The 17,740-nt window shown below is 40.9% G+C and overlaps 1 protein-coding gene across 5 annotated transcripts in view; it reads left to right on the top strand.

The window, feature by feature from the left end:
* The window catches only part of LOC121887765, a 112,549-nt gene that overhangs the window by 60,183 nt on the left and 34,626 nt on the right, over nucleotides 1-17,740 (top strand). For 4 of the 5 annotated variants that reach the window (XM_042398728.1, XM_042398727.1, XM_042398725.1 and 1 more), the window contains exons 8-9: nucleotides 4,223-4,277; nucleotides 16,531-16,585. In XM_042398728.1, coding sequence (XP_042254662.1) covers nucleotides 4,223-4,277; nucleotides 16,531-16,585 — 110 coding nt within the window. Of the gene's footprint in view, nucleotides 1-4,222; nucleotides 4,278-6,614; nucleotides 6,813-16,530; nucleotides 16,586-17,740 lie in introns of those variants that run through there. The other variant, XM_042398729.1, reaches the window with a different exon arrangement.

Raw genomic sequence — 17,740 nt, 5'->3', positions numbered from 1 at the left:
GGCAGGGCTCTGGGATGTGTGTGGGTCAGTGGCCCGGGGTCTCCGTCCCAAAGCCCCTTTCCCAGCGCCTCACAATGAACCTGCACAAGGTCGGGGCTCCTAGGGGTCACAGGCCACCCCCCTTTTGTCCCGCACTTCAAAACACATAAACATTTATTAATCAAGAGCCAGTCACTGGGCCCCCTTGTCTAAAAAAAAAAAAAAAAAAAAAGGGGGGTGAGAGGGGTGGCGTGAGGTGGGGGAGAAGAACTGGGGGTGAAAGAAAGAAATAACTACTGCCTGCAGATGCAAATTCCATCATTTGACCAGAGGTGGAAGTTTGTAAAAGTTGGAAAAGCAGCCTAATAGTGGAAGTTGGGGGCTCTGTGCAGGAGGCAGCCGGCGGATGGAAACACACGGCCGAGTAAGACTGGATTTGGACTTATTAAAGTGTACCCGTCCATCTGTTTCTCTCTTCTGTTGGATATGCTTTCAACATGTCTGGAATGGGATTTCTGTCGCACAGTGACACGCTGTTCTCCACACCTGAGGACTCAAAGGACAAAAAATAAGGAGGGTATAACCGCCTGCACAGCACTGAACCGTTCTGACATAAAATAATACAGTCAGTGGCAGCGCATTATCATAGTGAATACAGTTCGTTTACATCCAAACACACGGAGGCTGCAGCATCGAAACGCCCTTCATAATGCACACGGAGTCTATGTAAACAAGTGCAAAAACTCCCAACTAAGGCGACATCGAAATACTGCTTCTGTGTGCATTTTCGATCGAGGCTGTTGTGTTATTTGTTGACAAGGCCTCTCCGAGCAGCTTAGCCACATGAAACGTACCTGTTTGAGATTTTTTTTTTTTTGAAAAAAAAAAAGAGGGGATCAAGTTAATTCTAGTCAAGATCAAATAACACTTAGCACCGGGCAAAATAAGCTGCATTCATGTCAAATAAAAATGTATTTATGGGTGTTAAAGCTCGCCAATAAGCATCGTTGTTTTTGGGAAAGCTGTGTAACGAATGGGGAAGCAAATCGAAACGAAAATGTGTCTGTCTGTAGGAAAATGTGTCCAGGCTGCTGCAGGCTTTGTGCTCTGCAGCAAGTAAACGTTAGTTGCATCAGTTTCAGCAACGACATGCCTTAATAACCGCAGTCTTTTATATCAGCCCCCCCCTTTTTTTTTTGCATCATGCATTAGGCCTCCCCCACCTCCCCCCCAAAACACATCCTAAACGATGTTGCTCTTTGTACTATAATATCCTCCATAAAATGTACAAAGCTGGTTTCATTGGTTGATGTATTTTGTCTTTTTTAACATGTGAGTAAATGGTAAAAAAAATGTTATTATAATACAGTAGTATGAAGTAGTCATATATGTGTGTTTTTGATTTAGATTTTATTTTTTACAAATTGTGATTAGTCATAAATTGATTATAATGACGAATAGCAAGTTATTGTGAGCTGAATTAAGCTTTTGATGAGCTTTCATATGTATGAAAACGTGTTGCAGATAGCTGCAAGGCAACCACTTAAAAATAATCTTAGTATTATTGTTTTAATAAATTCTCATGCATTTTTAAATTGTTTTTGAATTTTCCCAAACTCATACTCTGTTTGGTAAAAAAAAACAAAAAAACAAAACAAAAAACAGTCACTACAGTCCTGAATATTCATGTTAAGAATGTGGAAAAAGTGATTTAGTTTTAGGTTTCCTGACTGAAATCAAAATAATCTCTTTCTAATGTCACACTTGCAACACAGACAGGTAGACATACCTGCAGTACCATGTGAGAAACAGGGGGCATAGTGTGTATTTCCACAGTTTGAATGGAAATATTTGGAATATTAAGTCATGGAATATTTGGTGAACATGCTGTTTAAATAATGATAATTTCTCTCACTGTTATGTTTAAATTTAAGAACCTTGTGCATGTATTAACTACCGCCTACTCACTATTTGTATTGATATTCATTCTTAAAAATGATTAAATTCATTTAGAAATGCATTTTATAGATTCTACTATTTTGTCACTGAGTGAAAATAGCTTTTGGAGTGAGAATTCTATTTCAAATGTACATCAGTTGGTAAATATTATAAAAAAAACACAATATTGTTTATGTTTCACTCCAAGGAGTAGACACAATTTTTCAATATGACAAAACACATGGGTTGTTCTTATGGGAACCTTGCCCAGATACTACAGTATCAATAATACTGTCATCAATAGCTTATTAGTTTTTGTATATGAAAGTAGTTGTAAATTCCTTGTTTTACTAGCCCATAGATACACACACACATATTTTCTGACATCTCTACATGATCGAGCATCTTCAATTTTACCAGTTTTCAGGCGCTCAATATCAAAGTGACATCTTGTGTAATCCTAGTTTATTTTAAAGAAATGTTATGATGTTATATGTGCCAGCAGTCCTGACCTGCAATGAATAGACTTCAGAATTAGAGAATAACCCAGTAGATTCTGCTTTGTTTCAGGACATGACCTCATTGCAAATCTTTTTTTTTTTTTTTTTCAAACATATCCTGATGGTAACGTGTGCCTTGCTTAGCCCGAGAAGGGACAGTACGCTCCCCGAGCTAACATCAAACACCAAACAGCAGTTGTTATTTCATGGTTGCGTGCAAGCAGAACCAGGTCATCTGCACTGGGTTACAGGCCTGCTGGCTGTGTTTGTAGTGTCCTCCAATGTGTGCATCTTCCCCTCATGCTACACACATTGTGCTTTTCCGCTCGGTATGTAAAAGCCATATTTCATAGCTCTGCCTTGATTGCTGTTAAATTCACACATTCAACAATATCTGTAATTTGAGAGGAGAACAAATCAGAGAGGAGGTGCACTTTTTAGAAATGGTGCATAAAAAGGAATCTAGCCGCTTAAGATGAAATTGTGCGTAGGCTGTTTGTAATTTGACTTTGCTTAGGAAAATTTAAAAGAAATTAGGGGAGTTTCCTTACAGAGGGGAACACAAAGCCTTATTTGCACAATAGTGATCCTTTAATTTACTGTAGTTGCCTTAACTTGAACTCCAGTCCATTACAGAAGATGTGTGTTAACTAGAGTTATGATATCTTGAATGAAATGCACCTCCCGCCATATAAACATCTGTATCAGGAAGCTGAATCCTGTCTGTAATTACTGGGAAGGGATACTTTGTACTGTGCGCCCTTGCTGTGTTTTGTGTAAGTGAAGCGAGGATGACTGTGTGGGACCTTCCCCCTCTGACATTAGCAGGGGGTCAAATGTGCATGTATAGGGCACCTGGCTCTCCACCTCCCATCTCTCTGTGATGTTAAATGTCAACCAGCAGCATCCAGAGAAAGCTTCCATTCTAATGCTTATGCCAGGAGATCATCACGTCTGACTCTCCAAGCCATGTTTCTCTTGTGTAGGGCAATTAAAGCAGAGTGGGAGAGAGGAAATTTACAGAATCATTAACCTAAGGTTTTGGTTTTAGTCGAGTAGATGGTCTATGGGTTGAAAGAAAATCCCCCTGCCTTTCGTGTCAATTTAAGATGAGCTGCTTAATCTTGATTGGTTTCAGAAAGATGTGTGTTGTGTGAAATAAACAAATGAATGAATTTATTCTGGACACAGGTGCTCACGCTCGTGAAAATCATTTTGCTCCAATAACTTGTATTCAGGTGCTGCCGCCTCGCATTGCTCAGTGACAGTTGTTTTTTTTTTTCGTTTTTTTTTAAATAGATGCAGCAGGAGTGATATGATCAGATCAGAGATTTTACAAGGCACCGTGTGGATTAATGTATAGCGCAATAACTGCATTGCACGCTTATCCAATTGTTTCTTTGATTTGAGATACAGTTTAGCGTTGGCATCTCACCCGAGGTGCAGGAGGGGTTAGATGTAAATCTGCGCTATCAGTTGTAGAAACGTCCTCGCTCAGAAATGGCAGCAGTCAGGACCTTCCGCTGCACTTGCACTGTTCCCTAATAGAAAGCCCATTGAGGCCCAATCAGCAGGTCTGTTCCAGGCTTGTAAGTGGATTTCTCCCATACCCCCAAGGTTTGTGAAATGGGGGTCAATGGGTCTCTTATTGTTTTTCTCTGCCTCTTTATCCCCACATAGCTGTGTGATGTCAACAGTGAAGTGACTGAGAAAGCTGGGCCCTGTGAAAAAAAAAAAAAAAAAAAAAAAAACCCAGAGAGGAAATAACTGCTATTATGATCTCTGTGCGTGTCTACTCTCAACAGGGTTGCAATTGTTCCAGTGGGCATGGATGTGTACCCATATGAAGAATGGAAAGAGGTAAATATCACTTATCCCCCCCAACAGGTCGAAATAAAACGGCAACAGCAGCTTACAGAGAGCTACTGAAAATATTGAGTTTAGTCTGATATTTACCACTAAATATTTCCCTTACTGTCTCTCAAACGGTTTACAGTTCATTGTGCAATAAGGTTCCTCATAAAAAGATTTAATATGTAAACAACATTGTCAAATGAGCTGTTTTTATATGCTACTTATACATTTCACAGCAGGGACACTTTTGTCTTACCTATCAGAAAAACACTCAGTAATGCAGGATGTACACAGCTTTTCACATAATTTCCTTTTCAGCTTGAAACAAATGTCTATCCTCTAAAGTGACTCTAAATAGAGACGTTTTTATAACTGATATGTTTTTGTCAGAGGCACAATGGCATTGTTTCCATTGTGTTATAGCCCGGTGCCATTTATTAAATGAAAGTGGGGATCTGTTATGAGGTGGAATTTTATGCCTCTGCCTGCAATGTGATCATTGCACCAAAGCACAGCCATAAATTTCTTTTGATATAATTGTATTAATGCAGCGAGTAATGGATGAGCATATGTTTCACACTGATTACTATCCCTCTCTGACTGTGTGTCCTAGTTGCCTTCCCATCGCCTGACTATCGGAATGAGAATATGTGCCTTGAGTTAATGCTGATTGCAGCAGCTGCCAACACATGAATCTCCATGGCAACAATAATGGTTGCCAGGCAACCATGCTCTTTTAGGGACACTGAAAGAAGCCCAAAGGCTTACTAAAAATATATATGGGTATAGTACTTCTTCAACGCCTCAGCCGTATGCACGTTATGCACGGAACAACAAACAGTTAAATGCTTTTAGACCTCACGTGTGATTTCTGCTTTTCAGCTGCAGTGTGTTACCCTGATGCTACCCTACTTTGACATGAGCGCTCACTCCTAAATGGCAGCCGCAAACACTGATACCGTTCATGACATTAGTGCACAGAGCCATGACAGAGGAATGAATGCTTCTTCTTTGCACTGTATTTGGTGTTGCTGGACAGCCTGGTTCAAGGAGATAGTGATGGGTTTTTTTTTTCACTCTTGAAAAATGGGGCAACTGTCAGCCATCTTGGCTCCTGCATTGAGCTTCCCCTTCGCAGCTCGCACAGACCCAGGTGGCATGCGCACACGCTTTGGAACAAAGCATTCCATCAGCGCAAGTGACATCACTGCAGTCAGCTCAGCTGTTTCTGCCTGCGCTATAAATAGTGTGGCGGAAAGAGCGGATTGCCTATGCAGAAAATATTTAACTCCTGACCCCAAGCCTTGAGAGAAATAGATTTTTTTTTTCTTGCGTGGAAGTGGGGAACTGGATCTTTGCCAGTGCATCAATCATGAAATATGGGTGTTTGTTCATGCTCGCCTTATGGTTCTATGTCTAAGTCCCTGCACAGTATTTTGTGAAAGTGTGATGCATTGTTTTGAGCTCTGTGTTAAATTTATGGTCAGTGACTAAGCTTTGAAACAGGGAGACAATAATACTTAGACAAAAAAAAAAAAAAAAGTGACGTGATGAAAATTGGAGTGATCTTTAATATTTGAGATTCAGAACCTGAAGTATATTTTATGCATCATGGTGTTGATTTTATAGTTTTTGTAATTTATTGTGCACAAGACGTAATTTTATACAGTTTTATTATTGTGTATAAGAGTTTTTCCACAACATGCAATATGAAATGTATATTGTAAGGAACTTACTGTATATAATGTACGGTATATTCCTTATAATTTACAAATTATTCAGTGCATTTATTTCTGGTCACAATCGTGTTTTCTCGTCAAAACAGACATTGCAGCCTCTAGTTGTGAAGCATGAAATTGCACAGAGCAGTGACATTTGAATACCTTACAATGGCTCTTATTAAATAGGTCAGACCTGCACCTTGGCTCATAAAGCAGCATGTAAGCACAGACAGGAATCATCCTCGTGTTGTGGCCACCCACAGTAACTGCACTTCATTCATTGTGTCATACTAATTGGATACTTGTGGTCTGGGCAGCGATTGTGCTTTTAATATGATTGGTGAATGTATTCTAGATGTAGCCTTGTTAGCTGTGAGTTGTTTGAACAAGGAGGTTCTCTCGGAAAGTGAAGAATGTTGAGCCGAAGCCGTGGCGAGTGATGGTGGCAAATGTAAAGATAAAGCGAGGAGGAAGGCGGAGGGAAGAGCTTAGTCACACACATCTCTAAGAGGGAAACCAATTGCAGTCATTGATAATGTAGCATGTCTTCTAGCTTCCTGCAGTGTTTTTTTTTTTGCACATGCCCTGTTCTGAAGTCTTCCTTCTCTCCAACACTTACTAGCGCTGCAGCAGTCTGCTAGTCCAGCCAGCCAGGCTGAGGGTCGTGGTGTGGCTGGCCAGGCGCCAGGACGTGTGCAGGGGGCTATGCCATGGCGTTGGCCCTCGCAGGCTGGCAGCATTGAGGAGCGTAAAGGCATTCAGTAGCGTGAATGTCCCTTTGTCTCAGAGCAGCGTGCCAGGCTAGCTCTAATGAGGCAGCTCTTTGTGGCAGGCCTCTCAACATCAAGTGGGCTGGTGGACTCATTAACCTGACTACTGCAAATAAAGCAGGCAGGCACAAGAGACGCCTATGATAGCACACTTAAGGCCCCGCTGAATCCCTCCCCCCCCACCACCACCACCGCTATCATCCCTCCACCTCCTCCCTTTCCTCTTTTCCCTTCAGTCTCCCAGGCTTCCCAGGGCTCCTCTCATAGGAGGAAATCAGCCTCTGGCCTATTTCAGGTGTCCCAAATAAGGGATGGGGGGTGATTTCCAACTTCCTTATTCTGTCTCCTTCATACCTTGAGCTTTAATCAGTTTTTGGCTCTGTACTGTAACCTGTTTTTTTTTTTTTTTTTTGCTGAAAAATGAATGAACTGGGTTTGCTTGCTCCTGTGTAATAAATGGAGTCAGTTGGTGCAAGTGGCTGCGTATAAAGTGTGTCAGCAAATGTGATGCCAGTTCATACAGTGTGTTTATTCACTGCAATATTTATTTCTGTAAATATATGTCAATGAACTGGTTGAGGATTTCTTTGTTGTGGTAAAGAAGAGATACTTTCAATCGCCTCATAAATATAATGTGCAATCTGTAAATAGGTTTTTATAATGGGTACAGTTGGTGTGCAGATCTTGTTGTGCTGATGTTGTGCTAAAAAGCATTAAATCAAGTGCTTTGGGCATTTAAACATAGGTCAATATGCATTTGTATTTTAGTGGCATTGTGCTCCCAACAATCTATTATTCATTGTTGTTCTGGGTCAGCATTTAATTGCAGTTCAGTTGGTTTTATCTGTAAGAACTCAACAGAACCACAGCCAGACTCACTATCATTTTTTTTCTTTTAGTTTATTCAAAAGTGGCAAAGAAAAAGGGAGATGCTAGAATAGTGTGATGAGATATATGGTGGGAAATATGTCAGTCATCTTTTCCACCATGTCCAATTTATTATTTGCATTTCATCTCTTTGATTTGATGTGTTCTTTAGCTGAAATCTCACTTACAAACGCATTAAGACTGTCAAGGTACTCCCTTGTTATATTACTTTGTATATTAGTTGAACTGCTGTCAGTCTGATTTTAGTTTCATGGTTAATGAGTCAAATCCTTTTATACCATCTTGAATCTTTTAAACTTATCAACTTGAGCAAAGTGTTGATCAACTTGACTTAATTAGGTCGGCGAAGCCTTTATGAGTCATTCTACCAACTAATGAAGCAGTTGTAATGTCGGAACGAGGGATTGTAAGCGAGTCCGCAGAAATAGACTCGCTAACTTGTTTTGATGAATACTTTTATAGTGGTGTGGAAGTCGTATAGCTCGCCCCTGAATTATGTATCCATGTGAAATTGGGTCGTGAGCAGCTGTTCCCTGCGCACTGACAAGGACAGGTCAGATGCTCATCTCACATTATGATGGTGTGTTGTTTTATATTTCTCCTTATTATTTATCTCTCATATCACTGCTGGTTATTAACGTTCAGCGTTATTGCTTATGGGTGTGGACCTCCCAGATATTGATTCGATGTTAATGTCATGTACTGTTTGATATATGGCCTTTGAAATTGCTCAAGCATTTGATCAGGTTGCTTGTATGTAGATTAGATTCATTAGATATTCCCCCCGCTATTTTTCATGATGTTTCCCCACATTCATTTTGCGGCCTCTCATTGTCCTCCCTGCACAGTAAATGCTTTTAATCTGGTGATTGTGTGTACTCTTGATAAGCCCTGCGCAAATTCACGCTGCAGCGCAGAAGGTAGGGAAAGGCTAACCCCACAATGAGCACTAATCGTGCGAGTGCCTCATTTTCTAAAAAGGAATATTCATACAAACATCAAAGGGGTTCGCACTCCTGACACTGACAAATTGCAGATGAGGTTTCATTAATTAAGTAGGCCACTAATGTTTATTTAAATGAAATTTACGGTTGCATTATTGATTTGCCACCACAAAATTATCTGACACGATGCACATGGATTATGAGCAGTGGCTCTCTGCAGGCTCAGACAGACAGCGGGGGTGTGGAGGATATTTGGAGGGGGTCTTGCCATGTTTCATGCCTAGAGGTTGGAGTGGAAACACAGACAGGGGAAGAGGGTTAAGAATCAGTATGGCTGCCAGCGTGAAGATGCCCTTGCTTGTGTATCCTGAGGATAAAGTCAGAGCTTGTGGAGGGGAAAAGGGGGTATTTTTGTTTGCATTTAAACTGCAGACAATTTGAATGGTAGGTGTAAGGATGGAGAGATATATCTGCCATAATCATTTCTGCTTTTATAGGACATGTGGCAAATGAAAGTAGCAATAATTGACTGAAAGTACATGTCCATTTCACTTGACTTCATTCAGGGTAGATAATACTCACAGCAGAGGCACGTATCTCCTCCCAGCATTTACCACACATCAGCATTACCTTTTGCCTTCTAGTTTCCTGCCTCTCTTAACTGGTGACTGTCAATTTCAGGTTTCCTATCACTGCTTTTGTCATTATCATTTTATATTCTTTAAGCAGTATATTTTTTTAAAAAAATGACAATACATATTTTAAATACGTTACATTTGTGTTTGAATTTATGGTTCAAATTCTCCTTTGAATGTCACCGTGAACCTAAAATTATTTCATACGTTTTTCTCTCTCTATTGTTCCCAAGGGCAGGATGAAGGAGACAAGTCTAACCACACACACGCACATATTTGTGAGCTGCACATACACGCTCGGCGCTTTTTGCTTTTTTTTTTTGTAGACGAATTGCTATTGACAAGTATACACAATACACCAAGGGCTACTGAGAAGACTCAATAAAATTGAAGGATAGGCTTGTTGAGATCCAAGGCCTTTCTAATTCCCTGTAATAGACTCCTCTATGCTTTGAAATGTGATTTAGGCCAGAGTAGTGGGTTTTGGTAGTCTGTTAGCCACTCCATCCATCGCTCCTCCCTGTAATGGAGAGCATCAGAGTCAGAGGCAGGTTTTACCAGGCAGAGACGTACACCGCAGCATTCGTGCAACAACCACAGCCTCTTGTCTGTCCCACAGTAAAACATTTGACTGAACAAAAATCAATCGTAATTAGATCGGATGAAATGAATCCAGGTGTCAGAGTTCAAGTTGATACCAATAAACCAAACTGTCTGCTCCCTGGATTTGTACCATGATTAATCTGCGACAGTAAATAAAACAATACTCCGGCTCCTCCTGCGTGTAAACAATGCTGCCTTGGTGTTAGTAGTCAAATGTAGGAGTTTCTCGTTCTTCATCTCTATCAGAACTGGTTTATTTTACAGACTGTAAAAGCTGGTGCTGTGCAGCCAGTGTTCAGATTCTTTGATGTATTTATACAAATGCATCTTCTGTAGTGGTTTCCATTCTATTTATGCAGTGACTTAACACAGACAAGAATGCACACACATGCTGGTGTCAGGGTCCATACGGCGTGCCTTTATTATAAAAACTAATCGTAGGTCTCTCTCTCTCTCTCTCTCTTTCTTTCTGTGTGTGTGTGTGTGTGTGTGTGTGTGTGTGTGTGTGTGTGTGTGTGTGTGTGTGTGTGTGTGTGTGTAGAGCAGATGAAACTGTTTCTGTTCTTCTCTTCCTCTCGGGCAGCGCTCTGATGGCAGGTCCAACGGGATGACTGCCTGCCATCTGTCCAGGTATCCTGCTCCGCACGCCTTCGCCCTACAGCTCTGTGGAAGTGTCTGAATCTGAGCACATGCTTCTGTGTGTGTGTGTGTGTGTGTTTGTCTATAAATTGCCCTCTGTTCTGAGAAACATAAGACACTAACACTCTCTTAGAAGGTCTTCTCTTGATTATTATTGTGTATCTTTACATACACACACAGTGACACTTGTTGAGCACGTATAAATCTGTCACACAGCCACTCTGTAGCGTGCACAAGCCCTCCCGCTACCAAGGGATATACCCATATGTGTGTATGTATGTGTGTGTTTGTGGAGAGACAGAGATGTGTAGAGGTGGAGCTGAAGGCAGAGAGAGCACTGTGCTCTATACTGTGTGTGTTTGTGCGTGTGTGTGTGTGGCAGGTGGTAAATGACATTGCGCGTGAGGCCGAGGTCAACCTCACTGGGCATAAGCCCAAGCTATATTATCAACTGGTTAGCTGGCAGCTTGCTCTGCTGTACTGACGCACAGCCCACACCCACTGCTATCCACACCTAGACAATCACATGCACACACACACACACACACACACACACACACACACACACACACACACACACACACACACACACACACACACACACACACAGACAACTTGCTAAAATATTGATTTCTAAACAGCATGGAATTGTAAAGAAACGTAGCTGTTTTATTGCTGGTAGCAGCAGCATTGTATTCCAGTTGAAGCGCCAATTTAAACACTAAAATTTGCTTTGAAAAATGTCCTCACCATTTGAGTTATATATTCAGAAATAAAAGCTAGGAGATGCAGTATTTATTTTAATAGTGCCATTTTAAATTATCTGTAGCATTTTTATTATGCAAAAGCAACAGCCATCTTTATGTCCTCCCTGCATGTTTCCTTTGGAGTTTATGCTAAATAAGATACATTGTTTATTTATGTTTTTGCATCAATATCTGATCAAAAATGACTGTCACACAATGCAGTGTAAGATTGAACCGGGGACATTTTCAGTGTTAAAAATAGATCAAGTGCCTTCGCTTGATAGCGCAGCGAGTCTCTGGCATCGCGTTGCCCTATCTACATCATCCTTTCAAAGTGAAAGAAAAATCTTCTGACGTGCTCCCATTTTTTTTTTTTTTTTTTGTTGCGGCAAGTCATGCTTCATCAGAGCTGCGTGCTGTTTGACCCACTTTACTTCAACATTTCATCCGCCGTTGTCTCAAAGAAAACCAAATACCACGGTGCATTTACAGTAGTTGAGAAAGGACGGTGTGTTTTTCTCTGTAACATGCTCCAAATGCTTGTACAGTATATACCACAGTTACTTCACATATGTATAATGACATATATACAGATTGTCTTTTTTTTTAATAATATGTGCTTCTTACTCAGATCAGACAGTGAACATGAATTTCTATATGTGCTTGCATGTGATAAAAATATTTCCAGCAGGTGTTGTTTATCTGCCTCCATATCAGAAGTGTGTATAAAGAAGGAGGGAGGTCACAAAATGTGACAGCAACATTTTGTGATTTTCTTTTTTTCCCCCCGCTGAGCTCTCCTCTGTATGTGCCAGTGGCTCGTTGGCCGTAGGAAAGAACCCAAATTTACGTCTGAGGTTAGGAGGCAGGGATGGATAGAGAGATGCTGAGGAGAGAGGGGGGATGGGATGGAGAGAGAAAGAGAGAAGTGGAGGGGAGGGAGGAGAGGAGGAGGAGGAGGGGGGGGCCACAGCAGCTGGCTTATTTTTTCCTGTCATTATCCCTGGCCGCTGTTTCAGTCAGCCCCATTTGATGAAAGTCAAATAGTACACTAGCCCTGATTATGTGACAACTGGAATTCACCTACTTAGTTAATCCTGCATCGGGGTTTAGATTTCAATTAATTTCTCTCTGGTTGCTCCATCCTCCCAGGGGGTGGTGAGAGCGAGGGTGGGGGAGGGGAGCCTGCTGTGTGGGTGAGGAGGATACAGTATGATGATGGAGAGGGTGGGGGGAGGGGAAGCCATACATAGAGAGCAGAGATGGCGAAAATGCCTGCACAGCACATTCACATATACCATGCAGGTCAGGGAGATTGTACCTGTCTGGTTTTCTTATTTTTAACGGCGCAGTCAGGGAGCAATAAGCTGAATATTTTTTTTATAGCTGTTCTTGGCTTTTGCAAAGAGATTCATGGCGTGTGTATGACTGCGGCATGTGCATTTATGTCTTTGTGCCACCCTGCACGGTGTTGAGCGAGCTGCCTGATATCATATCTACATGCTTTACCGTGTGTGTGTGTGTGTGCTCTGAATGCTTTTTTGTTCATGTGTAAATCTGAGCGCACGCCACACACATTTCAGAGCATGTATTTATGTCTGTGTTTCACATAAAAAAGCTGCATATTAATCAAGTCTCAGAGGCCCTTTAGAGGATCAAACCCCTCAGGTTGTGATTTTCCGCCATTAGTCTTACGAGGCTGAGGGGACTGGGACTGTTTAGGCCAGCTGAGCCTGCTGCGCTGAGGGAACAATGCTACTGTATCTCCCGTCTCCCTCCCTCTCCTCCTCGCGTCTCCGTCTCCCCTCTCTCTATCTGACATTCCTTGACATTCTGATGAAGGTTTGAGTTAGAGCCTCCTGGCCGTGTCGCCATGGTAAATCTTTTGCCATATGGCGTCCGGTCACACTGGGCATCTGTGACGGGGGGGGGGGGGGGGGGGGGGGGGGAGGCGGAGTGCCTGGTGTGATGCTGCTGCACATCCATTTTAGAAATGAGCAGGTATATTTCTGTATGAGTTGAATCTCACACCTTAAATTTCTGCACATATTTGGATTTTTTTGCGGTTTAATGCAAAAGAAAAGAAAAACTCCAGATCTTCTATAACATTAATCTTATTATTTATTTACTCCATGAATTAATTTAATATAATCTATATTCTTTTCTTATGAATTACTGTCTTATTATCTGTGACTGTAAGAGCCAATTTTAAATCATTTCACATGTACAAGTAATTCAAGAGTGAAAAGCCTGCGTCATGATAATGAGCAAATCTTCCTCACTATCATGACATTTTGCATTGAGCATGTGGAATGTTGTTAGTTTGCCCTTTTAGTTTTGACATTATTCACAATGCTCTTTAGGAAAAGGCTATATGTGAATAATTTAAATCAAGTCAGCTTAAAGAACAAGGTCTTTATTTTTCATGCATTTATGTTTTGACAATAATTACACACAACAAAAGGCAGCGCACGTAGTAAAGTTTTATTCCAGACTAGACTCCTAGAATGCTATTAAAGTGCACTGTTTACAGTGGTTGTGGAAAAGAAAGCCCGACCCTTTTAAATGTTGAAATACGTTCAATATTCAGTATCATCATCCTGCTAATGCATACTACAGCAGCTTTTAGCCATGAATTATAATCTTTTAAGGCAATTATGTCTTTCACAACTTTGAAACATTTGCTTTGTGTATCATCGACTGCTGTGCTTCACAAACATAGTTCTTTTCATACGACTACATTGATTCCATCAAACGATTAATCTCATCTGTAGCGTAAAAAAAGGAACTTTCTTGCGTTTAACTCCTTTCATGCAGCCTCATACAGAGAGCGTCCAAGCACTTATCGTGGACCCTCTACTAATGTGGAAGCTAATGAGAAAGCTAATGCGAGGAGGTGATGGTAGCAACAGATAATGCCATGTAGGGCTCCTGCAGGGAGTCCTTGCTCTCCATCAGGTCTCATTAATAGAGATGGTGCTGTGGTGTGAAACGAGGCTGACCCTTAATACACTGCCAAACCACGCTTTTACCAGTACAGCCTGACAGCATAGCTGCCTCTTCTTACCTTACCCCAGCCGGGGGTAAGGTAAGGAAAGTGCTCTGCTGTCCCCTCACTTGCCAAGGTGAAGCCCTCAGAGTACAGGATGCTGGGACACTAATGGAGCTTGGCATCCCAGCTCACTACAGCGTCTCCAGACAAGGGAGGATACAAATGTGAAGAGTAGAAATACTAGTGACACACAATACTGATGCAGAATGAGGCAGTGAACAAAATACTTTTTAACTTTTTTGTAAAACTTTTGACAGGACACCTAAAACTGAAAACAACATAAATAACGACCCTTTATATTATGACATTTTAACCCATGAAGGTTTTTATATTCCTAAATCTTTCCCAAAAAAGCTCCTTTGTGTTTTGTTTTGTGTTTTTTAAATACAACATGGAAGCAAACCAAGAAGCAACTCTCATGGCATATGTGCCTTGTGTGCAAGTTTTTATTTGAGTGTGTGCCATCTTGAAGTTGGACATCCAGGTCTGATAATATACTCATCCAGCACTTTAATAGGAACACCTGTGCAATCTAATGCAATACAATACAACAGCTCCACCACATTAACATACATGTTAATTTTTACACTTTTTAATATAATGCACTCCAGTACACCACCACCACCAACTATAACCTCAATAATAAACTTAAAGTCCAGATGAAACGGCATTTCGAGAGTATCTAACTTCCGTATTGTGACAAATTTCCGAGTGAAACAGGACAGACAGGCGGGACATAACACTTGGAGGAATTTGATTTGATTATTGAAAAGTGGGCGTATCATAATGAATCTGAGCTCTGTGCTGCTAATGCTATCTATCTATCTATCTATCTATCTATCTATCTATCTATCTATCTATCTATCTATCTATCTATCTATCTATCTATCTATCTATCTATCTATCTATCTATCTATCTATCTATCTATCGTTAAATAGGTGCATAATATGACCAGGGATGTGATCTAAAAGGGGTTAGAAGGGCATTTTTCATTAAATCTCTACTTTAAAGTAGAATTATCACCCTTCTGACAATGTCAACAAAAACTGAAAATATTAAAGCTTCGTAAAAGTAAAATTTTTGGCAGAGCTGTTGTATTAGATTTCACAGGTGGTCCTAATAAAGTGCTCAGTGAGTCCAGCACATAAACCATAAATTTTTACACTTTTATATGCATGGATTATACAATCGAGATATAACATGTTTATTAGGGAGATTTAGAGGTGCTGGTAGGTGGATTTGTATACCTTCGGACAGAGCCAGGCTAGCTGTTTCCCTCAGCTTCCAGTCTTAATGCTAAGCTGACCATCACCTGGCTGAAGCGTCATATTTAACAGACAAACAGAAGAGTGGTATCAATATTCTCCTCTAACCCTTAGCAAGAAAGCAAATGAGTGCATTTCCTAAAATGTCAAACTCTTCCTTTAATGTGTTTGGATGTATGTGATAGAAAGGAAGAAGCTAAGAGACAGACCAACAAACACTGTATGAGAGAATAACAGTGCTAACCTGAGTCAGAGAGGAGGAGTATGTGTGTGTGTGTGTGTGTGTGTGTGTGTGTGTGTGTGTGTGCGTGATGGAGAGAGACTTGTACAGAGAGTTTTCCTCACTCTGTAATGGCTGCCATCCTCCTCTCTTCCACACCCTCCTCCTCTCACGGCTGCGGCTCTGTGGATCCACTGCGCCCAGGCATGCTGTACTGAACATGCATGGCAGCGTGTCTCCTCCTGTAGCAAGCTACCTCCTGCACCACTCCTCCCGCTATTTCAAGGAAAGTGCAACCTTTGCCTTGGGCCTTAATTATGTTCAATTTGCCAAGCTGGGCCTGAAACCATTGGGGGGTGGAAAAGCTCTCTGACCTATTTATCAATGCAGCTTTTTCCTTCTACTGACTGAGACCGAACCAAAAAGATAGAGAGAGAGTGAGAGAGAGAGATAGACTTTACTCTGTTTTAACAGAGGATGAGTGTTGCTACAGGATAAGATGAGTGGGGGAAAAAAAGGGTGTAATGATGGTATATATATAACGTATTCGCATTGGTGTGTGCTGATCGTTACCACTATGGGTGTGTCCCTTGTTCTCCGTCCTTCATTAACAGTCCGGGTTAGATTTTTTGCGAGCTTTTGTTTTTCTATCAAACCAAATCTTTTATTATGTTGCAGCTATGGGATCTCAAAACTCTGACAGCTCAGAGAAAATGAAATGGCATTAGTGTTTGTTTCACCTGTGGCTAACAATGCCGTGTTATCTCCCACCCAGACCTCGGCTGCTTCAGTAGAGACTGAAGAAGCTTCTTCAGACCACATGATTGGAGGTAAACACTGAGGAGGCCATTGACCTTTCATTATAGCTTCTGATAAGGCCAACTATCTCCCCTCTCTACACTGTGCCCTAAATGTCAAGTTACTGTATGTGTTATAATTACCCTGAGTTGGTATTTTCCTCCTCTTTACGTTTCAATGCATGGAGCAAATCCCACTAGATGAGGTTGGTTGAGGACATGTCATACTACATTAGACGTGTGTGGTTAATTTAGCTGTTCACAGGATAATAAATTTCCCTTTTTTTTTAACGTAGCATTTTCCAAAGATGGAAGGCATTCTCAACGCTGAGAATTTACCTCCCCAGAGTCAAGAGCTTGTTAATACATTCTCATTAAGAGGTTTTATGCATGGACAAATAAACAAATGCTAATAAACTCCTAATTATTTTCTCACAGCAAATTCAGGGATTTTGAATATTCATGTTTGACCAAAAAGTAGTGCAATTATTTTTTTTCCTTGGCCTGGGTGTTGCCGAGCACACTATTTTTGAGAAAGCCTCTTTTTATAACTACTTGACAGTCAGAAATTTATTTCAAGAACAAAGACGGAACTCTTGAAGTCAAGAGTCGGGTGTATGTTTTACAAAGAAGATTAAATTTGAGTGATTGTTGGAAGAATATTTTGATTACACTACTAAAGAAAGAATGGTTCTAAAATTATCATACTTTGCTTTTCTGCAAATTTATGTCTAATGGTGGTTGATTAATCTTTTTTTTTTTCTCCCTGCAAGCAATTTGCAGTTTTTTTGCCTGCAGCTGAAGCTCATACATAGTTGTCGATTTTATTTTGTTGTGAAAGATAATGTCAAAGTCCTGCAGTATTTCCCTATAAAAGAGGAACGCCCTCCAAACATTGACTCAATACAATGCGCCATATTCCAGCTCTATTGTGTCTTTTTTTTTTCGCCTATGAAAACATTGTGCATCACTAATGCAATTTGACTTGTCGGTGCAATTGTGTGGAAGAAGGTAGGCCCATTTCCCTGAGTGTCAAGGAAGGCTTTTAAACTGTCACCTCACTCTCTCTCTCCTTCATACAGAAACCTTTTAGGGGGCCTTTTCGCTGGGTTGGACAATGGAGTGTGAACCCTGTTTCCCTATTCTGATTTTTGCTGTTGAGTTATTCGGTAGCCTAATGACTGATCG

Source organism: Thunnus maccoyii, chromosome 21 (genome assembly GCF_910596095.1).
Source record: "Thunnus maccoyii chromosome 21, fThuMac1.1, whole genome shotgun sequence".
Taxonomy (NCBI): Eukaryota; Metazoa; Chordata; class Actinopteri; order Scombriformes; family Scombridae; genus Thunnus; species Thunnus maccoyii.
The sequence above is the reverse complement of the archived record's forward strand: the minus strand, read 5'-3'. Positions and strand labels throughout refer to the sequence as shown.